Genomic DNA, 23,203 nt, shown 5'->3' with positions numbered 1-23,203 from the left:
GTGCGTGTCCGCAAGCGCATGTGCACGTGTGTGTGCGTACGTGTGTGCGTGCGAGTGCGTGTCCGCAAGCGCATGTGCACGTGTGTGTGCGTACGTGTGTGCGTGCGAGTGCGTGTCCGCAAGCGCATGTGCACGTGTGTGTGCGTATGTGTGTGCGTGCGAGTGCGTGTCCACAAGTGCATGTACACATGTGTGTGTGTGCGTACATGTGTGCGTGCGAGTGCGTGGCTGCACACATTTCTCATTTCTCCCTTTTTCCTAGGGACTAAACAGCGTTGAGTCCTTCAAGGTCTGCGCGACCGTCGAAGCTCGTCTGCGTGGGGACAGCACTATGGCCGTGTGCGGTCCGTTCGCCGCCGGCACCTGCCACGACAGTCCCCACCGGCACAGCAAGCCCAGCAACGGCAAGGCCTCCAGAGGGCACGGACGCCATGTCGCCAGCAGCCACGGAGCTCGAGCTTCACCCCGACCCGAGGCCCCTGGGAAGTCCAGATCCGGGGCGCTGGCATGGGGTCCTGGGTCAGAGACAACAGAGACGGGCAGTCCCGTGTGGGGATATTCCCACGCCCGAGTCCCACGGGCCACCCCGGGAGACCGATACCCAAGGCCCGGGGCTGAGCGCAGGACAGGAGCTGGAGCACAGGGACCCGGAGGCTTTTACAAAAGGCCGTGAGCTGACCTTGCCCCAGAGGGAGATGCGTCATGATTACACTGGCCCGGGGGACAGGTATCGCTCTGCTCCAGAGGGCGGAGCTCCGTCTCCCGAGGGCCTGTCCTGGTCTCCCGAGGGCCTGCCCTGGACGATGGCCTCGAGGAGATCTGGGATCGGAGGCAGACAGCGCTCTGCTCTAAGCCCTGCCAACCCGAGACACATGGAGGGGCGCCTCCCAACCTCTCTGACGTTCCCGCGCGTGACTGAGATTACGAGCGTTAGGACGGGAATTAGTTGACTCACTTTACAGACAAGGGGACAGGCCCTGAGAAGTTAACTGAGTGGCCCCCGACAGCCATCCATCAGCGCCAGCGCAGTTCTGAGCCGAGGCCCCGAGTCAGCCTACCCGCCGCGCTTCGCAAACTCACGCCTTCACGCTTATTTGCAAACGCGCTCACATCACCAGAGTCAGGCATGCCGGAAGGTCTCATCTGGAGAAGCTCTGTAAAGGGTCGTAGGGTCGTGGCAATCCGCTTTAAGGAAAAAATGTTTTCGTAATCTGATCATTCTGTCTGAAAAACCCACCCATCCACCAATTTTAAAACTTTCTTAGAGCAATATTCCTCCTACAAACAAGCAACAGACACAGCGAACAATTTCTCACCATTCCCTCTGAGCAAAGTGCAAGGGAAAGAAAAAAAAAAAAACAAATCATTTTAGGTAGTTCAACCCAAAAATGTATGGAGTCCCTGCTTTTGTGCTAGGAATAAAGTAGACAAAGGACAAGATACCCTCCATGTGTTAATTCAACAGGACGCGGCTCCATAAATTTCAAACTTCTACAAGTTCGGAAATACGTCTGTAAGGAGGATTAGATGCTAGAATGTGACCCAACTCCACGCATTTCTGGGGAAGTCCAAGATCCCACATCCCATGAGCAGACACACCGACACTGGGATCGACTTTCACAGCAAGTCACTCTCAAATACCTTGTAGGTGACAGAATGGACCATTGTCCCCACGTACAGAAAATAAGACACGTGCTCTCCAAACCCGATGGACCCCAATTTATTGCGAATTCAGCATCACTGTGTTGGGTTAACCCTTGCTGAAAATGTTACCTACAGAAAACAGTTCTAACTCACCCCAAACCCAAGGAAGTAAATATATAGGAGTTTTAAAATAATACAAAAACTACTTTTATTATTCTTAAAGCCAGCACACGGGCTTTGGGCACAACTATCCATTTCTAACCCAAAGTTGGATTAAAGAAAGAGAATCCAATGTATAAGTAGACCATGAAACAATTTCAAGGATAAAAAAGGAATTCTTCTAAATAGAATAAAAAGCTGATTTTCAAAGTTCTCTTTCGTGGTGAATCAGAAGGAATCAGTACATCACCGTAGAACCTGTGAGATTACGAACCCGGATTTAATACCGAAGTGTTCACTCTGAAAAGATTAAACAGCAAAATCTTTCATGGTTACGGCCTACTGCTCCCACCACGTCATCTTGACCTTTAATGCTTTAAACACTTTCCTCGTTATCTGTATGAGGAACCACTGAGCGCCTGTCCGTGCCGGGCAGACGGCCAAGGCGGGCAGCGTGTGCTCCTCTGTGCGTGCGTGTGCCCGAGGGAGGGCCTGCTCACACCGGGTCCACGGTGACAGCGCAGGACGCTAGGCTTAAGAAACTTCCCGACGCAAAGAAGACAGACATGGACTTCGAATCTCAACAAAAATCCTGCCTGCCCCCACCTTTTAATCAGTAAAGATGCAACTAGGTTTTTAAATGCTGATTTCCTTAGAATAAGGTAAAGAGGTCGAGTCCCCAAATGCAAATGTAGCACTTCTGAAATTCTAGTCTAAAAAACCAAAGCACTGACTAAGAATAGAGACGAAGTGGCAAAAAGAGAATGAGTCCAGACGAGTGCACGGTGCCACTTCCGCACTGGCATCGCCGCCTCACGTCACACGGCAGACCGGAGAAAAAGAACAGATTAGCAATGATTGACCCTTGGGTTCACTTTTTTGGTGGGGGGGGGGGGGGCACAACATTGACTCTGAAATAAACTTCTGGGGAAAAAAACGGGTAGAATGCAAGCAGATGAGGTCTCTAAAGCGGTCCTATATGTTTTACATATTTTCTTAAAAAGTTGTTCCTGACATAAATCTGCGTGATCACTTGTTAAAAACGTGAATCTTGATGAGTTACACGTATTTCTCGGCAGAGAGGAAAGCCCGTGGGAAGAACTTGTAAAACCTCTCGCACCTGTACCGGCGCGTGCGGCTCCAGCCCGCAGATGTTCCACGAGCCCTTCCAAGAGGCCAGAGAACAGAGGCCTGTCCGCGAGGCCCGGACTCACGTTTGTTTACGAGCGACAGCGGGCGGGGGAACGCGGAGTGGGGGTCGGGATGCCCAGGGCAGTGCTGCGCTCGGACGAAAGATGAACCCGATGGGACGGAGGGAATTGCTCACGGGGACAGAGGCTCACAGGGACAGAGGCTCACGGGGAGAGAGGCTCACGGCCCATAGGCCCTACCTCGTCAGAGGGTAACGAGCGGCCTGACGGGCCCACGCGGCTCGGCCCGGCGGGCAGGTGCCTCCGCTCCTCGAGTGGTCTGCCCTTTCAGCCCCGGCCACGCACCGAAGGGTCAGCGGAGCCACGGGAGAGCTCAGGGTTGGGGCATCTCACGCTACACGGTTGAAGAGGCTGCTTGTGTGCAGCGACCGCCGCTGCGGGAAAACAGGACCACTTCTGTGTCCTCCAGTGGACCGGACCCGCACGTCCCAGTCACCCCCCACCGCCACGTCCCGAGAACTCTACCCGGGTTTTAGGCTGAGCGTGTGGGCAAAGGCAGCTCTCCCCCTGCGCCCCCGGGAATGCTTCACGGGCAGCTGACCACAAGCTTGAAGACAGTCGTGAACCTGGGAGAGGCCTCGCTCGCCAGGGCCAGTCACGCAGGTGACCGAGAAAAGGAAGGACGCTGGCGGCCCACAGGGACGGCCCGCCTGCCGCTGACCCGTACCCTGACTTTGTAACTTTGAAGCTCTTCAGGTAGACCTTGCAAGTTTTCATTGTGTAGACTTCACGGAGGCAAGGGAAATACCATTGAAATTCTGCTCTGTTAAAACATTATCTGAACTTGGAATTAATCCATGGGCCAAGCTATTATATAGTAAATATTTTAAAAGAAAAATAATTAATCACACTTCCTAACTTCATTTTTTATTTATTGTTATTCCAAAGCAGATATGCTATGATGAGATATTTCTAAAAATACAGTTATCTATTCTCAAAACCCTGGTTATGCAGGAGGCTAGAAATCTCGTCAGAAGACATTTATCAACCAGTAAAATACAAAGATCAACCTGTACTCCACCAAAGGTTCAAGTGAAATTATGTCTTTACAAAACCTTGTATTTCAAGGAATGTTTTGCAAAGAAGCAGCTTTTTTAATTAGGAAGTAAATAAAAATAATATATTAATGTCTTGTGTTTGCCCGCTAATAGTTAATAATTGAGAAAACTCACAGAATGATATCATTGATAGATCTTTTTTTTTTCTTTGACGAAAATAAAAGTAGGTTTAGATTCACCTGGTAAGGCCTTACTTAAACAGGCAGCTGGCCAGTACAGTTCGCTGAACTATGCTTTCTGTACAATTAGGAATTAAATAAACCCCTTTTAGAGACTTGTCCTGAGAGATGACATTTAATGCTACAACCAAAATAAATAACCTAGCAAGAACAAAATTTTTTAAATTGCAATAATTTCAACTTTGGAGATATCTGTTCACCAAAATTAATCAACATTTCTAAAATATTTTAATACAAAATTATAAAAGAAAAGTGCATTAAAAGCAGAATCTTTAAAACTCTGGCACAATTACAATTATTCGGAATATACGGACTACAGCCAGCTACACACTGACATTCAAGGAAAACCTCAGGATATATAGTAAGTCCAGTATCACAAGAATAAGTCAAATAAGGCTTTTTTTTTTTTCCTTAAAAAAATATACAATACACAAAGCAGTTTGAAAAAAAAAAGTAATATTATTTAACAGTTTTCTGACTTAAATATTTTCACATAACAAAAGTTTTTATATCATCATCAATATGACTTATGTACATATGCCAAAAAGTGAACAACAACAAAAAAAATCAAAAGATGCCCTTTGAAAAATAACAGTGAAAATGTCTCTTTCTTCAGGAATCTGAAATGAGCTCCTCTCTTAATATACAGAGTCCATACAATATTTATAATAAAACTGCTCTCTTCTGAAACCAGGGAGGCCGTGACACAAAATAAAGGCAATTATTTTTCAAGAGAAAAACAAAAGCAAAACAAGCCCACCTTCATGTTACCGTGAACAAGGTACCATTTATGACTTGAGGAGCACGGCCCTGGCCTGACGTGCCCGCGGAGTCGGAACTCTGATGCGCGCTCTCTGCCGCCGGGACGAGCGCCGCTATTTACAAAATATACTGTTCAGCCACACAGAGGCCCATATATCTGTCTATGTACATGTGTATTTATATATAGAACATATAAATAATGCTGAAGGAGAAACTCACGTGAAGTAAAGAACCTTCCGTCTTTGGAATGCTGGAGGAGCAACGCGCACTCTGCCCCGGCTCGGGCCGGGACTTGGTCTGGGGCGTGTTCGATGTGGCACCATTGATGACAGTGAGAGTTCCCTGAATTAGACGACACACCTGCCCCCGCGTGAGGAGGGGAGCACGGCGGCTAGGACCCACCGACACGCCGCTCCGCGCCGCGGGGCACGGGACCACGCTCCCTCCACTCCGAGGACATGGGTCTGCCCTCGCCTGCGTGCGACCTATGGCTTGTGCTTTCTGCAGTCACTGAACCCGCGGCCCTGACGGTGGACTCGGCAGCACGTGCGGCCCCGCCCCATCCCGCGAGGACACGTTCATCCCCGTTCGTGCCCCCTCCACCGTCTGGGCCCCGACGCTGCATCCTTGTAGCTGATAGTCCGAGAATCGTAACGCGGAGAGAACGGGCCAGCCATCTCTCCGTATTCTAGAAACACACGGTAGACTAGAAAGAGTCCGTTTCTACTTTCAAAATACACAGAGAAAGAAAATGGAAAACACTTCCCTGCGTGTTCTAACATTTCTCTGAACCTCGTGCCCCGATTTTACGTTTGTTTTATAAGCTACGCTTCTTACAACAGAAAGCACAAAGGAAAATCGACCTTACGTGTTCCATGTTAACCTTTGTCTTCGCTAACACAAAGAGGCCACGGCACGGGACAGTGAGACCCAGTTCGCTCTTTGTAACTGGAGGCACTGGCCGCAGCGCGAAGGTAGAACTGCCTAGGGTCGTACCTGAGTTCAGTGATTTGGACACAAACTACAACAACGTGCTGACACTGCTCTCAGTTGTTCCTATCAGTCTCTGAAGACAATGATTCTTGAGATAATTTTATAGCTAAAAAACTAGCATGGCAACACTTCTTAACACCCGAAGCTTCCAAGAAGAAATTCCAAGTGCTTCGCAACATTCAACTTCAGAAACGGCCGTGGCGGCAGGGGCGGGCCGGGTCAGAACACGTTGGCTAGGGCCTGCCACTCGCTCGCGGACTCCTGGACCACCTCCTCCAGGTGGAGGGTCCGGCCCAGCTCCTCGGCACCGTGCTCCTGCTGGATGGCAGGCTCCTGCAGGTTTCCTGCGGACAGACGGACAGACGGTAGGCAGAGTGTCAGACGCACAGCAGCGCAAGGGGACTCACGACGGAATAAAGACAACTTAGACTGAGACGAGATTTCTAAACTGATTTGCGATCCACCCCACAGGAGGACGAACCCGAGCCGCAGGGGCAACTCGCCCTTGCTGGGCAGCTCGCGCAGTCACGGCTACGTCACCACGCGGCCAGTGCTGAGCAGTCAGTGCCAAGCGGTGAGTCATGAATGGCAGCGGCACAACAGGCACAAGCTCCAAACAGGAAGAAAAGCAAGACGCGCTGGGAGGCAGACGTGAGAGCAGAGTCCGCGGGGCACACAGCGTCCGAGCCCTCCCCCGCCGCCCCGTCTCACTCACGGATCCCACTGTCCTGAACACCGTGCCAACGCCCGACAGAGAACCAGCCCGGGCCCACCACGCCGCAGCCCACACACCCCAGCCCCGCACCGCAGCCCATCCGTGCGTGACCCAGAGGAATGGCAGGGAGGTGCTCCGGGGCCTCGCAACCTGATGCGCCCCCTCGGGTGACACAGGCATTTGACTGGGCGCCCAGTGGACACACTTGCCCCGCACACCCGCTCCGAGGGTCTGCGTGCACCCGGACCCCCACCGTCTGCACCCAGAACCTCTACTAACTGCACCCGGACCCCACCCCCGCCAAGCGTGCCCCGACCCCCCCCCCCGTGCCCCCCGCCCCCCCCCCCCCGCGCTGTGTGCACCCTGACCGCCGCCCACCCTGCAGGCTCAGAGCCCCAGGGGGGACCCGGGTGCCCGGCCGCCGCCTCACCCGCATAGCCGTGCGCCCGCTTCATGTGCAGCTTCATGTTGCTCTTCTGCGTGAAGCCCATGGCGCAGTAGTGGCACCGGTAGGGCCTCTCGCCCGTGTGCTTCTTCATGTGCACCTGCAGCGCGCTCTTCTGGTTGAAGGCCTTCTCGCATAGGCTGCAGCGGAACGGCCGCTCTCCTGGGGAAACACGGGCCGTCGGCGTCTCCCGCGGGCACAGCACGCGGCAGGATGCTCTGAGCAGGGACGCGGGTCCCCAGCCCTCCCTCCCCTCGGACAAGCGCACAGCTTCCAACAACTCTGCCCACCGGCGAGGCGCGGGATGAAACGTCGTCAAAAGCTCCCCGACTCCAGAGCATCCGGACATAGAGCAGAGCACAAACGGTTTAAACAAAGTGTTCCGAACAGCGGGGGCGGCGAGCAGCAGCACAGGACCTACAGGACACTGCCACATCCACGTCCCGTGACGTGTGACTGATCCAGCGTTCTTTGAACGTCACTCTAACTGCTGCGACGTTAATACAGAAACAGAAAGTGGAAGAGACACCGGCACCGCGACTCCGGGAAAAAGCCCGGCCCCCGTGCCGCGCCGCTCCACTCCACACGCTGCCGCCCACTCCCGGGCCCCAGTCCCACCCTCGCGGTCCCTGCCTCCGCCCACACACTCATCGGATGCCAGCCCCCAGGGCCACAAGCCCTTCCCCTAGGCCTAGAAGGTTCTATCCCATCGGCACGGCTACCTTGCGGCCAGGTGTCTGTCCCCTTTCCCTGCATGGCCTCCCTGGACCCCGTGTTGGCATGAAGGCCCACGTGGTTGCTCCAGTCCCCGGGTGTCACCTTCTGTCACTCCAAGCCTGTCCCTCTCCCCCAGTGGCCAAGACACAGGAGGGCTTTCCATCCCGCTCCCCCTGCCAGCCAGAGACCTAAAGTGGCCCTAATCCCCAGGACTGGGCATGAGAGGGGTCACATGCCCAAAGGATGAGGAGGTCACGGAGGTGGCTATGCCTCGAGTCAGGTGACCTGGGCTGAGTCACAGGGAGAGTGCCGTGGTGGGGGCCAGGCCCGCACCCTCAAAGCAGAGGGTTCTGCAGCCAGAGGCAGAAGGCAGCTGCAGGGACCTGAGGCCGCCCAGGGCTGTGGCTGGCGTGAAGGTGGCAGGCATACTGGGGGGTATGGGAGCTCCCGGCCCCAGAAGCAGGCCCCACAGCAACACACCGTCAGCAGGTTTCTCCAAACCTTTGGAAGTACCTAGCTCGTGCTAGCAGGCCAACGGCGGTCCCTATCCCCTAAAACCGTCCTTTGGAGTAGATACATGAGAAGGGCAGCGGCGTCGTCTTTCACTCAATATTTGTTTTGCTGAACACCTGGTCGGTGCCGGTCTGTGCGGACCAGCAGGGTCACTGGGAAACCGGGGAAGGACCCTGATGAGAGCACCTGCCGGATATCCAAGGAGGCGTGGGGGCCAGACAGGGGCAGGAAGGGGCCCAGAGGCCTCCTGGGGAGGGGCGTCCAAGCTGACACCTGCAGGCCAATCAGAGATGACCCAGCCAAGGGAGTCAGGGGCTGGGCAGAGGGACAGCAGAGAGGACACTCAGGGAGCAGAGTCGGGACTCCAGACGGCAAGGTGAGTGTGGGACCCTGAGGCTTCCCGCAGCCAGGTGCCGCAGTCAGGGGTGCAGCAGCCGGCGGGACTGCTCCAGGACACCGGGATCCCACCTGCGGGAGCTCAGAGGGGGGCGAGAGGCGTCTGTCTGCCAGACACCCAGGGTTTCTGCCTGGCTCTGTGCAAACGCAGGGCTGCCCACCAGAGCAGGACGCAGGTCCTGCCGTCAGTCCCGAGAGGACAGGCCGCAGCAGACAGGGCCCTGGGACGGTGGTGTTTCCACGGGGGCCACGGGCCACAGGCACCTCGTGGGCTGGCAGAGGCGGAGGACGCAAGTGAGCTGTCAGGGCAACGGGCCAAGAGGCCAGGAGCCGGGAACCCGCGTCTCCGCGCTGGTCTGCCCTCGGGGACAGACCTGGGCAGGTGTAGGCGGTGACAGGAAGTCAGCAAAGACCGACTCTGGAGGAGCGACAATGGCGTGCCCTGCAGCAGCAGGAGCGGGAGCCTGGGGTGGGGGGACCCTCACGCGGGCAGGTCCCCAGAGGCCACGGCAGCCCTAGGGGGCTCTCTTTCCCATGGTCGCCAGGGAAACCACAGGGTTTTTACTGAGAAGTTAGCATGAAGAACGGACCACAAACGAGGGCAACAGACGCGGACCCGGCTTCACCAATCGCGCGTTCGCTGAGCCCCGTTTTCTCGCCGGCCTCCCGAACCCCGACCTGGAAGCCGGCGGTTACCTGTGTGGATGCGGCTGTGCCGCTCCAGCTGGCTTGGCTTGGCGAACGCCTTCTCACAGGTGTCACACTTGAACACTCGCGGCTTCTGGGAGCTCAGCGAAGGGCCGGCCTGGTGCGTCTGCGTGTGCTCCTGCCACAGACCACACACGGAGAGGAAACCTGAGGCCACGGCGGCTCTCGACGGACCTGCGACACGGCCGTGGGGACCCGTCGGAGCAGCAAGGACCTGAGGCCCGTCTGGGATGAGGGCCCTCGGGGATGCAGTGGGGGTCAGGGCTGGCCCCCCGGAAGGCCCAGGGTACAGGCTGTGCGGCTCCGCATGGCCTGTGCTCTTCCTTGTTGCCAATGACCTTGGTGGTGAGTGGGACGTGGTCTGCTATTTGGTAAGACGTTCCTCACCTGAGAACTACGTGCAGCGCTTCTCATGGCCAGGCGGGGGCTACGGGGCGGGTGAGGGAGGTCGAGGGCAGTTGCCAGAAAACACGGCAGAGGAAGAGACAAGGCACACGGACGCACTGAGGGTCTGGAGAGCAGACGTCCGGGGTCACTGTGCAGCAGAAGGCGGGGATCCCTGACAGGCTAGCCAGTGGTCAGATGCGGCCACTTCTGGTAACAAGGAGTGCTGGCCGGCAGTCGCCGGAAGGGGTCCGCGGCCCACACCACGGCAGGCCACCTGAGTGCAGCCCTGGACATCAGGTCCCAGAGCCCTTCCTCCTCCTCTCCCCGACCGTGCGCACGTCCCAGAGTTCACCTAGCCCTTCTCCCGGCATGCAGACCCCATTCTCAAGGTGGACGCAGAGCCAGCTGCTGAGGGGTTCCCCGTTCCCCTGCCGAAAGACGTGTCAAGTGTGGGTCCCCCGCGAAGAGGGCAGTTCCTGCTTCCCCATGGCCCGGCCAGTAGGTGCTGGCGGACTCCTACTATCTCCCGCTCTCCTCGGTGAGACACGGCATCTCAGTGCCAGCCTAAGTCCTATCAGACCCGGACTGGGAACTGCGCACGAACACGTAACCAGCAGATCTGCTAACACTAAACTCCTACTGATCTTTTCCTCCCAAAGGGGGATACCTGTTAACTCTTTCCTTGCTGCAAACAAGACTCATGACACCCACCGACCCGAACCAACCGAGAGTCTCTAACCCGTGGGGACGGTGGCACATACCTTGAGGTGTGTGGCACGCTTGAAGGCCTTCCTGCACACGGGACACACGTGGATGCGCTCCCGGCCGTGCGTCTCCCGGCTGTGGTGCAGCAGTGCGGCGGCCGAGGCGAAGCTGCGTCCACACTCCAGGCACGGGTGCGCCCGGCCCTCCTTCTCCGGCTGCCCGCCCTGCGCCAGGCCGGCCGACACGTCAGCTACCTGCAGTGGGTCAGAAACCCCGGAACTGACTCGGTGGCCAGAGTGAGCAAACACACGGACGACAAGACGATGGACACACACCAATGCCACACGCCCGGCCTTCAGCGCACCATCAGGGGTGGCCAACGGATTAGACCAGCCACTCTGGCCCTCCGAGCAGCACGGAGCGAACAGAACGGCTCTCCATGTGTGTCACCTTCCAGGGCCGGCCGTGCTGGTGGCTGCCCCGTGCCGTGTCCTCACGGATACCCACACTGGGGACCGCACGCGGCGCTCAGAGCAGTGCCAGCATGTGGCGTGCACTCCATACGCGCTCTCGGGGACAGCAGGGACAGCTGACCCAGGTACAAAGGACACGGCCCCCAAATGCTCCTGCTAGGGCGAGAGCTCTCAGCAGCCTGCAGCGCGAGGAGTGCTTAGTGGGAGGTGAGTCCTCTCTCGCACGTGTAGGGTGCCACCTGAGACGGGGCTCAGAACCAGCCGGGTTCCCAAGTCACTTCAATGGGGCGCCACCAACACCCTGAAACCAAAAGGAGCAGGCGAGTGTCGCTCAGCTTTTATAAATAAGAGTTCAGGTTTGTAAATAAACACTTGTCCGTGACAATTTAGTGAAATAAAATCGTAAGTAATTATAAGGAAAATTGATGGGATCTGTCAACATTTTTATCTAGTTTATCAAGTACTTTTTCATAAAATCTAATACATAGAAATGGATAAAATTTAAAGACGACGACTTAACGACAAAAGATGTCTTCCAGGTGCGCTAAGGTCACTCTGTAAGGTCTACGCTAGGATAAGACAAACAACGGGAGGAAAACAGGAGTGAAACAAGAGACAAGAAGCGCGCGGACGTGGTCTCCTCACGCCGCGAAGGAGGCACCGTCCGTGACGCCTCTCAGGTGTGCGTGTGTCTAACCTGAGCGTCTGTGTGTGTGAAGCGAAAAAATGATGGAAACAGACTGTGTGTTCAGGTCAGTGCGAAAAGCCCATTTCTTGTGAGTCAGAGAACATCTGAATGGCCCCAAAGCAGAGGAGACGCGAGGGCTGCAAGCCACACGCCACCGCGCGTGCTGACCCAGCGGCAGCCAAGAGCCAGCGGCGCCCCGAGGACCCCCGTGCGCCCGCGGGCTTCCCCCAGGGCTGCGCTAGTGGACACGCGCCCAGCAGCGCACCCCAAGGCCGTTGGACCCTCCCAGTGTCACTGAGCCGCCACGGGGTGCCGGGCCCCCAGGCACACACTCACCTTCTGCCGGATGAGCCCCGGTTGGGGAAGCGCCCAGGCTGCCCGGCTCTACAGCCTTTACACAAAAGGGGGTCCCCGTGCACTGAAGACCATGACTGTCCTGAAACGCATCTGCTCAAGCTGCACGGGACGGGACGCTGCCCAGACCCCGTGGCTACTCACTTCCTGCGCTTTCCCTCCCCTCGGAGGAGCAGTGAGGAGACAGTGGTCGTGGGACTCACCTGTATTCAGAACTGTCATCTCCCAAATGTCGTAGACCCTCAGAAGACACATTTTAAGGAAAAACTACTCAAATGACAAAGGGGCCACGTGTACACACGCGTGTAGAGGGAAAAAACGCAACCAGACCCAAAGAGTCAGCAGAGGTTTTACCAGAAAACCCCTGGAAGGAACGGAGTGACCGCTGTGCTCTGCTGCCCAGGAGAGTTCACGCACGTAAAACCAGCCTCACGCACGGCTGTTTCTGCACCTTATTCTGCGGCACAAAACCCCGGCTCCAGCCAACCGCACACGGAGGAATGAAGGAGTCGGCCCCCACCGTTCAACACAGGCTGTCCCCAGGCCCTGTGCGGTGCGGCCCCTGCTCGTCACCCCCGTTCGGCCTGAGAAGGCCCCCCAGGAGCGGCCCCCTGCCCTGAGCCCTCTGGGACCAGCCCCTCCCAATCCGTGTCCCTGACAACCCTCGACCGCGTGTGCACGCAGGTGTGTGACGTACCTGGTAGGCGATCTCCTCACACGCAGCGGCGGAGGGCTGTGGGGTGTGGCTCACGAGGATGACCTGCGGTGACCCTGCTCCCCCTTGGCCAGACAGCGAGGAGTCCGTGAGTAAGGCTGGGAACTGCTGGCCCTGGCAAGGACAGACTAGTTTAGAAGTTGTGACGTTATCAATCCCCGGGGTAACATACACGATGCCTTGTGGTGTGGCTCCTGGGGACCACACGGGGACACGTCCCCAGAAAAGCGCACCACGGCACCGGCACGGGACGCAGCACCCCACGCCCACGCGCATGCACCAGAGAAATGAAACCTGCGCAGCCTGGAGAGCTCACGCACAAATGCCCACAGCGGCCGCAGAAGGGAACCCGGCCCAACAGCCAGCAGCCGGGGAGCAGATGACCCAAACGAGGCACACTGTACAGTGAAAACTGAGGCAGCCCGAAGAAGGAGCGGCCCTGGCAGGCCCCTCCGCGCTGGGCTTCCACGAGGTGAGGCGCTCAGAGCAGGTGCGTCTACAGACACAGCGGTGACTGCCGGTTGTCGGGGGCACAGGGCATGGCTGCTAGCCGCTAATGGTGCCACGTTTCTTTTTGGGGTGATAAGATGTTCCAAAACTAGATGTGGTCGGGGTGCTCAACTCTGCAAGTACGCTGAAGACCATTACATTCCACACTTTAAATGCACGGGCGAGCGCTACGGTACATGCGGCGCGTCTCCACAAAGCTGCCAGGCGGAGAACGCTTACTTGTTTACAAAGGGACAACTTTGCCTTTAGTCCTAGTCCCACTCCAGTCTGACTGTGGCCCTGGGACAGAAAGAATGCAGGGAGGGGTGGCACGGGGCACGTACAGAGGGGCATCTGGCCCGACCCCGGGCCCCAAACGGGAAGCCACACAAATCCGTTCACCTGCCAAATCAGCAGCGACTCTCGGACACGCACGTGGAACACCAGGGTCCGAGGGCCAGCGTTAACGTGCAGACGGAGGGGCACCGAGTCAGGAAGGGCACTCGGCCACAGGGGAGGGGCGTCCTCACATCTCGCGGGCAAGCCCGGCTCCCGCAGGACAGAAAAGGCTGGCGCAGGCGCAGGCGCGGACAGTCAGAAACGGACAAGAAGGCATCGAAGGGTGGTCAGGGCCACTTCTCCCGGGAAAGACCCTTCCCCCGGCATACGGGGACACAGAGCCAAGGGTAGAGCATCGAGCAGAGGGTAGATTTACAAGGAGAGCCTCGTGGATTCTAGAGGAAAAGAGCTTCTTAAATTGATTTGGATTCTCTGGTTTCCACATGCACCTTTAGGAAAAGTGAAATGACATTTTGGATATCTCCCTTTATCTAGTGTTTTACACGAACGTGGCATATTTTGGCAAGTACCACTAAAGCCGCCTGACGTGGGAGGTCGGCTGAGCACCGCTGCGTTCCAGCACCCGTCCCTTCGGACTGCTGTCCTCGCCGGCCGCCCGCTCTGCCAACTCTTACCAGAACACCCAACTTTGGAGAATGGCGTCAGTCAAAAATTAATAAATTCACATTTCCTAATTCTACAAATCAAGACAAATACTCCTGCTAGCCAGAAACTCCGATACACGTAAGAACCACTGTTGGCTCAATAAAGTCCTCTCTTCTCAGAAGGAGCGCCAAGGCCTGTGAGGCGCTGCACTTCCACAGACCTATCGAGGGGAAACGAGTGAGAACTAGACTAGCCACGCCGGGGCAGCCTGGGTCCTGACTGTGCCGACGACCACCCCTGGCCGCGATATCCTACCGACAGTTCTGCACGACGCCACAGCCTGGGGAAGCTGGGTAAAGGTACATGAGATCTGTCCGTTTCGTTTCTGAAAACGGACTATGAAGGAACAACTAACTGAAAATAAAAAGCTTAATTTAAAAACTCCTAATACGAAGTAACGTACTAGTTTATCACTGGTGTTTCAATTGCTAATATTAAGTACTCTTGACGCAAACGCCTGACTTAAAATTTGGGTGTCGAGTAAAATACATGCTCGACCATCAGCCGCACCCAAGGAAACGGCGACTGAATGTGCTGAAGTGACGCCGTCCCCAGGCCCTCCTTCTCCGGCTTGTGGGCTCACTGGCCGTGGATCTATGTCTCGGCTGTATTGGGGTTTACACGGAGGTGGAAGTTACAGGACTTCTGGCGGAGGGGGTCAGGACCCGGAGCCGGCACGAGCAGACCGCGGTGCACCCACCGCTGCTGACTCAGCCTCGCAGCGCGAACCTGGAGATCCTGATGCACAACCATGTTGGGAAAAGCTGCTCGAACTTCACCCAGGCTTGCCGCCCTGACAGGCGAGAGTCGGCGTGACAGCCGACCTGCCTCCCTGCCCCGTCCCTGGAAGGCAGCCTCATTCCGCGTCTCCCTGTTCTGTCATCTGGCCAGGGACGTGCTCTCGGCAGCCCATCACCCCCGGCACAGCCGCGCAGAACTCCAGCGACACGGCGCTCAGCGAGAGGGTCCAGGCGCGCCCGCGGCACTGACAGGAAGGAAGTGGGAAGCCCTTGGCAGCCCGGCCTGGGCCCCTCCCGTCCCTGGAGCACACGACTGCCCGTGCAGAGCCCCTGCATTGTCACGCCTGCCAACTCCCCGTGCGGCCCAGGTCACATTCGGACGTCTTGGAACACCTTCGTGACTAAACGGGGTTTAAATGCTTTGTGCGAGGTCCATTATCTGGGCACTCATACACCCAGATAATGGTGTTACTGCTTATACAGTAAAAAACAAACAGAAAACCCACCAAACCTACACGAATTCATATAAAACAGAACACACTTCAAGCAGGAACCATGTACTCACTTTTGTTTTCAGAACAAGAACTGAAAAACCACTTTGCTTTCTTGAATAGTTGTTTTTAAGATTTTACTTATGTATTTGGGGGCGCCTGGGTGGCTCTATGGATTAAGCCTCTGCCTTTGGCTCGGGTCATGATCTCAGGGTCCTGGGATCGAGTCCCGCATCGGGCTCTCTGCTCAGCAGGGACCCTGCTTCCTCCTTTTTCTCTGCCTGTGTCTCTGCCTACTTGTGATCTCTGTCTGCCAAATAAATAAATAATACTTAAAAAAAAAGATTTTACTTATTTATTTGATAGAGTGTGACAGAGCACGAGCTGGGAGAACAGCAGAGGCAGAGGGAGACGCAGGCTTCCTGCTGAGCAGGGAGCCTGACGGGGGCTCAATGCCAGGACCCCGGCATCATGACCTCCACTAAAGGCAGACGCTCACCGACTGGTCCGCCCAGGGCCCCTCGAATAGACTTTTAAGTGATGCACGCATTTCCTTGTGAAACTGTCTGATTTAGCGGCCTGATTCCCACACCTACCACCAACAGTTCAAAATTTGGGAAAAAAAACTCATGTTAAATTCATAGTTGAAGAAGAAATCCTTACGACTCACCCATTTTTCTTTCCATAACTCCCCTAGTAAAGCAAGTACAAAGTTCCTGTTCGACGCAGGCACCCGTCCATCGCGGAATTTCATCTTCCACTTCAGCAGGTTATATTTCTACGTAAACTAGCGCATCAAAAGATCACTTACCCCACATACTACTCTGCTCTACTCGGGCTCTTTGCAAGTCTAAAATGACGACTACTTGCGGACACACAGAAATGTTTTCCTTCCAAACACTGTGCAGTCACAGACCCGACCACGGCCCTTGGGTGTAAGCCACAGCCACGGCCACGGCCACGGGCGTGACCACCGAGACCACACCCCTTTGTGCTCTTACACCACCTTCTCCTGCGGACTTTGTAAGGAAACAAAAACACAGAAAATGGTACACGACAGGGGGCCTGCGGGGCTCCGTCAGTGAAGCATCAGTCTGCGGCGCGGGTCGCGGTCCCCAGTCCTGGGATGGAGCCCCACGCCGGGCTCCCTGCTCAAGCGGAACCTGCTTCTCCCTCTCCCCCCTGCTCCGTGTGCTTTTGCTCTCTCTCTCCAATAAATAAATAAAATCTTAAAAAAGAAAAAAGGAAAAATGCTACACAATCAACGTATGCTATTTTCACATCTTTTTAACATTTATAATCCACGAGCTCACACTCCTGGGTCCCTTCAGGGGCTTTTGGGAAGCGCTGGATGTCCGAGCGCGGAGTGAGTTTCTGCGCGGACATGGGGGCTCGCCGGCTGCCTTTGCCCGTGGCCCCCTCTGGCTGCTCTCACGTCACCACCTCGTGGAGTGCAGGGGGCACATGTTGTGAACCGCGTGAAGGGATTAATTATTAAACCCTTCCGTATTTGGGCCTCTTGGTGACTGACTCTCGCCTGTACTGAATAATTACTTATAGAATGGTTAATTTCTCAGAAGCACCTTTGATTCGAGCTCAAATTTTCATGGTCATAAACAATTCTTATAATTTACATATATATAAACATTTCCATATATGTTGATTAACCTTCCGACAATAAGATGATGGGTTTTATTTGTGTAATAGTTCACTGTATTTAGGAAAATTGCACTCATAGGTTTGACCTGGCTTTTTCAAATTTTCAGAGTATTAGATCATTGTGAGCCCCATTAAAGTCTGGCAGCTAACAGAAAAGATTCCAATGAAACTACAGGATTCCTAGTGGTGATTTTAATACTATTGTTATACCAAGTATGGTAATGAATCAATTTGGGTTTAAATTTTTGACTTGGTAATTTTGGGAGAGTAAGCCAGAGACTACAGGTAAGGGAGGTAAGCCACAGGCACACAGGAGGGAACTGCCGTCTGACCCGGCCACGCTCAGTGCCGCCCCTCCCGCGGCTCTCGAGCCCGGCCAGCCTGGACATCTTCACTGGGGCCGAAGACCGAGAGGACCACAGACGCAGTAGACTCCCTGCCGTGGCATGGCGTGGTCTGCCGTGGCCTGCCATGGCCCTGGCCCACAGATTGGGGGAAGGGGTCTGCTATCTGTGCTGGGTGTGACCCTGGAGGCAGGAACGGGGTGGTGAGCGGACAACAGAGACTCTTTCTGGCCACGTGAAGAAACGTGGACTTGGTGCTGAAGGCAGCAGGGACCACGGAAGGATTTTCAGCACAAGAGCAGCACATGCACACGTCCCTTTTGGAAACCTGCAAGCAGAATCACCAGGGGGCTGGCTGATGGGGCCACGGTGGGACCAGGAGCCGCGCCTGCCACTGCATTCACCCTGCACACGGGCCTTCCTCACTGCGCTGACACTGTCACGGCGACACTTGGTTCCAACACCCTCTGAGAACCCCCTCAGGGCAGCAGCGTTCTCCTTGGCCCCAATCCCTGCACCTGCTTGGTGGGCATCCATGAGCCAGCGCGGGGGCAGGACCAGGGGCCCAGCAGCTACCCTGTGCTGAGGACAGACACCCTCAGCCAACATCCACTGACTTTAAAAACGGAACCTGGCAAATTCGGAGAACTCCGGCTTGAGCCTGCACTGCTGCTGCAACGATCATTAATTCTCAAGGTGATATGATTTAGCAAACAGAAAACAAACCCATAATCATAGAAATAAATGCCTCTCTGGCTTTTTCTGATCAAACCTTAACCCCCCACCCCGCACCTCTGCAAAAGTTATTCGAAGGCTTTAAATTTCACTAAAATTTGTATCATAAAGAATTTTTACGTTATGACTACTTCTTACTAAGTTACAAATGTCCAGTGAGAAGCCATCGGAGCCTGAAAGCGGACGGACACGGGCCACAGGACAGCTACCCCCCCGCACAGATGCCTGCACCCTGCCCGTGCCAGTCAGCGGTGAGGTGGCCCCAGGGCTGGGCTACAAGCTTATGTCTACAGTCGTCACCACGAGAGTCCCAGGTGGTTCGTAAGGACACAGCACCCACCACACCCCGATCAGGCTCCCTGCCTCCTGCGTCCAGAAGGAAAACACACCACTGACATCAGGATGGCTTCTCCGGTTCCACCTGTCACTGGACAAGGTGACACTAATCTTCATAACCCAGCAGGGTGAGGACGACCCAACAAACGGTGTTAGTAATGCAGGACGGAAAGCAGATGGGAACCGTGTGAAGAGCTCCGTGAGATCCTTCCCTCAGCGGCAGACGAGCACAGGGAGGACACCGCAGCAGGCCCCGGCCTCCGGCACCCCTGCAGCCCGCCTCGTGCTCCCACAGGATCTGACTCCCGCCAGGGGCCCTGGGGGGCTTCCACCAATGGCACCGGACAGCTGAGCAGTGGTACAAACCGCCGAGGACTGGCTCCGCATGGACTGGGCGGGCAAACGTGCCTCTCACAAGCGGCAGAACCAAACCCAGAGTCCGAACAGTCCCGTGCGGCTGGGTGTGACGGGCCAAGGTCTCCCACCCAGGACCACACAGTCTTCAGTCCTCGTCGGGGGCGGCAAGCCCAAGGGCACACAAGCAAACCCCGCCCCGACCCCGGCACACCCCGCCGGGCTTGCAGAGGGACAGGTGTGTAAAACGGGGGCAAGCGGCAGGGCCTGTATCCGTCTTCATTAGAATCTATCACGGTTCTTCAACCAGACTCTGAAAGGCGTCTGGTGTCTCAGCTCACCAGCTCACCAGCTCACCAGCTCAGTGCAGTATCCACCACGTGCAGCCTTCGACCCTGCACGTCGCAGGCAGTGGCCTGAGACCGTAAGTCACTGCGAGTGTGGGAATTCCGACGCTACTTAGCCAAACCCCGAGCTCTCAAAACAGCCCTCAACAAACTTATGAAACTGAATGCGGCGCCGCCACTAGAAAACACGGCCACTGCTGGCCACGGAGGTGGGGCCCCTGGGGTCGGGCGGTGACCACGGAGGTGGGGGCCCCGAGGGGCTCGGGCAGTGATGCATCCGGCTCTTGACTTCGGCTCAGGTCAGCGTTGTAGGGTCACCGCTAGGGCCCCACACGCCCCCTCCTGCTTCTCCCTGAACTACCCCGTTCGTGTGCTGGCCGTGTCTCTCTAAAAAAATTAATAGAAATATTAAAAAGTAAGAAGAATTAAAATATCACTGACGGGGAAGACAGTCACAGTGTAAGAGGGAAGTTCCCGGCACCTGACACGCACGAGCTCACTCCCAGAGAAACGTTCCCATGCGTGTCACGTGTCTGCATGTAAAGGTTCGCAAGGACAGAGAGACACTAAAAGGTCCGTCGTGGGTCCATCTGGGAAGGGAATTTTAAAGACAGTCTCTCCTGTTTTCTCTGTTTTATCTTCCTGTTCTCTCGTCTCTGCATCTAACACAGTCATTGTATTTTAGTCAGAAGAAAAACCACTTCAATTCGGGAAACAATGTTCAGCATGTCCAGTTGGGAAAGAAGAAACTAAGATGCCACAGCCCCCCACAAAGGGCAGGGCAGCCCCTACCTGAGACGCGATGTTGAGCGTGACCGTGTCCAGCCCTCCGGAGAGCAGGCCCTGCGTGTCGGCCAGGGTCAGCGTGACGCTGGCGTCTCCTCCCACTCCTGACGACGCCATGACCAGGTTCTGAGCAGACATGGCCGATGGAGACATGGGTGTCGTTGAAGGAAGGCTCCCAGGGGTGGTGTTCAGCTCTACAAAAGAGGAGCGAGCACGTCAGTGGCGCAGCTGGCCAGTCCGACCGCCGCGGGAGTGAGGACTCCTCTGTCAGAAGCCGCGTCACATGACCTGAGCTTCTGAAGCGACACCGAGGCAGTCCGAGAATCTCTCACTGCAATTTTATGGCCAGACGTCTCCAGTTTCTAAGTATCTTTATGCGTAGGTACACTCTGCTTAAGTAGAACATCAAGGACAACACAGAAAAGAGCAAACATACGACCCTCCAGTCCGAGTCCCTGCTGCTAAGGCAGAAGGAAACGGCCAAGGACTTCCGGGACACCGTCCCCGCCTCGGCCCGGGGAGGAGCCCGAAGAGAGGAGCACCTGGGACCCACCGAGCATCGATCGGCCGCGCGGCTTCCGGCGCGACCACACCCGCGGAGCCCCCTTCACCCTCCCGTGCGTGGGCTTGGGCTGAGACACGCCGCATGTACCCCTTTAAATGACAGCTCGCCTCGCACGACGTCTTACTTTCCGTTGAGAAGACAAGATTGTTTAATTTCCCCTCGTGGCCAGCGATGAGAGAAAGGACACCCGGGACAGACTCAGGCAAAGGAAGGCCTTTTGTGCAGAACAGAAACTCATGCACGCGGCTGGCCGATGGGGCGGGCTGAGCCCGCGACTCTCGAGGCCTTGGCGGGCACCCACGGAAAACGAGTTCGGGAGTTCTCACTGGTCAGCATGACACACGTGCACATGCATGTTCACACGCACGCATGCGCACTTCTCACCAGCGGCCCTGCCTTCCTCCACCGCACGTGACCTGCAGCTCCCACGGCGCCAGCCCGCGGGCCGGGGCCACAGACACCGAGGCAGTGACTAAGGAAAGGTGGAAAGAGTCTCCTAATCGGGTTCACAAACAGAACAGAAGAGACGCCTGGGCTGCTCTGTGGGCCGCGGGTCGCGCCGGTGCCGCGCGGTCAGGGGCCCGCGGGGAGCCAGGTTACTCACTCGTAACGGGAGTCCTGCAAACACGAGGCCTCCACAGATCCACGCTCTGGGGGTCCCACACTGTGCCGCACACACCTGGAACCTTCCAAAGCGGTACAACCATTAGGAGGCTGAGTCTGCCCTGCAGCAGCCCTCGGGGCTCCGGACGCGGGCTCATCAGAGCCCCCCGAGCACCTGCGCGGCGCGGACCCCGGGGACGCGCCAGGGCCGGAGTGTGGGTTTGCGGAGGTGCGTGTTCTAAGCTCCGCAGCTACCAGCGGAGGCTCGGCGGCAGCTCGGCGGCGGGCTCTCCCTGCGGTCCGGCACGCGCCCACGGGGGCGACGCCACATCGGAGAGGGAAAAGCAGACCCGAGAAGGCCGTGGCGGCCGGCGACCCGAACTGGGGTTCACCGCTAGGGCGAAGCCTGGGGTTGGGCCGTCCGCGCGCCAGGTCGAGGGAAGCACGTGATGAAAGGCTCGCCGGAAGAGTCGCCACAACGAGCGAAGCCCAACGCGAACGGGGCGCGCGGTGACGCACACGGCCGAGACCCCGCACCTCACCCGAGCCCCCGAAACACAGGAAAGTCTGCTCTCCGCTCCCAGCAGCAGCCTCGGACCCTGATGGTCGTCCACGCGCGGCGGCGGGGGTGGGGAGGGCTTCGGGACTGTGCGGCTCAGGAAACCCGAAGAGAAGTCAGAAGCCTGCGTGTCGCTGAGCGGAAGTGAGTCCGGACACGGAGGTCCGTGGGGACACGAGCCTCAGCCAGTGCCGGGGTTCGCAGCTGTACGCCAACACTGTGTGAGTGAGTGCTCGGCTCGGTTCTGCAATCAAGACATTTTCCACCAGGATGGTGTCAGTTCATGCAGAACTTCTATCCCCAAATGGTCCCAAAACAGGTGATATGAGCAGGAAAAAATAAACTATTCTTGAGCACGCAATGGAGTAACTGACCCAAAGCTATAATTACATTTCTTCAATATATAGCTCTTAATTATATAGAAAAAGATTTATTGAAAGCTCTACAAACCAGTTTTCATTCTAAGTAAATCCTCTCGGCCTGGAACCTGGTGTGATCGGGGCACAGACTGCGGACTCTCAGCTCCGGGCCTCATCCAGCCGCTCTGAGAGCACGAGGCCTCCAGGGCGCGTCACAGAAATCGAGGTCTCCCTGCGTTCACGGTTCTCCCTCAGACAAAGTCATCTCCAGACGATCAGTAAATCCCTCACAATCATCAAACCCAACACCATCTTAAATCTTTGTTGGGACACGTTTTCGCAGCTTCTGAGGAAATCTTAGTGATGATTTTGGAAAGTGTCCTAAGTAGTTTAAAGGATGTGAGATCAGTTTCTTCTTGAGATAAAAATGTGGTAAGAAAGGCGTGTGTGTTTGCTGTGGGGACAGGAGACACCTCGTCTGGCCCTTCATCCCCAAGGAGAAAGTGAGGAGAAGGTCCTCCTGAATTAGAAGATGTGCCAACAAGTGGGGAATGTTGACTTCTGAGTTGCTGGGAAGTAACTAACTGATCATACTTAAGTCTAGAAGAAACAAAGGCTAAAATAAGCTTACAAAGGAAGGAAAAAGGAATTGTGGCTTTTCTTCACTGAGAGCCTAACTCAACTTATTCATCACAAGTGAATTAATAGTGGACAAAAGTAAGAACAAAAAGATAATATCCACTTGAGATAAATTCCTTAAAAACCTGTGCTAAACGATTAGCCTCTGTTGGCAATGCCGTCTGCCTCTGGAAGGGCACGCACACCGAGTGTGACCACGTCCTTGGAAACCACGTGTGTCCCATCCTGTTGTGGATGTGGAGGGCCAGAGCTGTCCCAGAAGCAGAGAGCCTCGACCACATCTCGTGCCCAGAAAGAAGTCCCGAGGACACCAGCCACGGGCACCTTCGCTTGGCTCTAATCTAGCTTTCCCACACCGAGAGCTACTGCT

At 56.0% G+C, this 23,203-nt stretch overlaps 1 protein-coding gene across 3 annotated transcripts in view; it reads right to left on the bottom strand.

Annotated features, from left to right (window-relative positions):
* Nucleotides 1-3,865: 3,865 nt before the first annotated feature.
* ZNF236 (zinc finger protein 236) overlaps nt 3,866-23,203 on the bottom strand; it is a 102,510-nt gene continuing 83,172 nt past the window's right edge. For 2 of the 3 annotated variants that reach the window (XM_059409843.1, XM_059409845.1), the window contains 6 exons: nt 20,115-20,302; nt 12,805-12,936; nt 10,649-10,846; nt 9,489-9,618; nt 7,152-7,328; nt 3,866-6,350 (listed from right to left, as the gene is read on the bottom strand). In XM_059409843.1, the coding sequence (XP_059265826.1) occupies nt 6,226-6,350; nt 7,152-7,328; nt 9,489-9,618; nt 10,649-10,846; nt 12,805-12,936; nt 20,115-20,302 (950 nt within the window). In that variant the 3' untranslated portion in view covers nt 3,866-6,225. Of the gene's footprint in view, nt 6,351-7,151; nt 7,329-9,488; nt 9,619-9,845; nt 10,012-10,648; nt 10,847-12,804; nt 12,937-20,114; nt 20,303-23,203 lie in introns of those variants that run through there. The other variant, XM_059409844.1, reaches the window with a different exon arrangement.

This window comes from Mustela nigripes, chromosome 8 (assembly GCF_022355385.1).
Source record: "Mustela nigripes isolate SB6536 chromosome 8, MUSNIG.SB6536, whole genome shotgun sequence".
Lineage (NCBI taxonomy): Eukaryota > Metazoa > Chordata > Mammalia > Carnivora > Mustelidae > Mustela > Mustela nigripes.
Note: the sequence above shows the minus strand (reverse complement) of the source record. Positions and strands in the feature narration are given on the sequence as shown.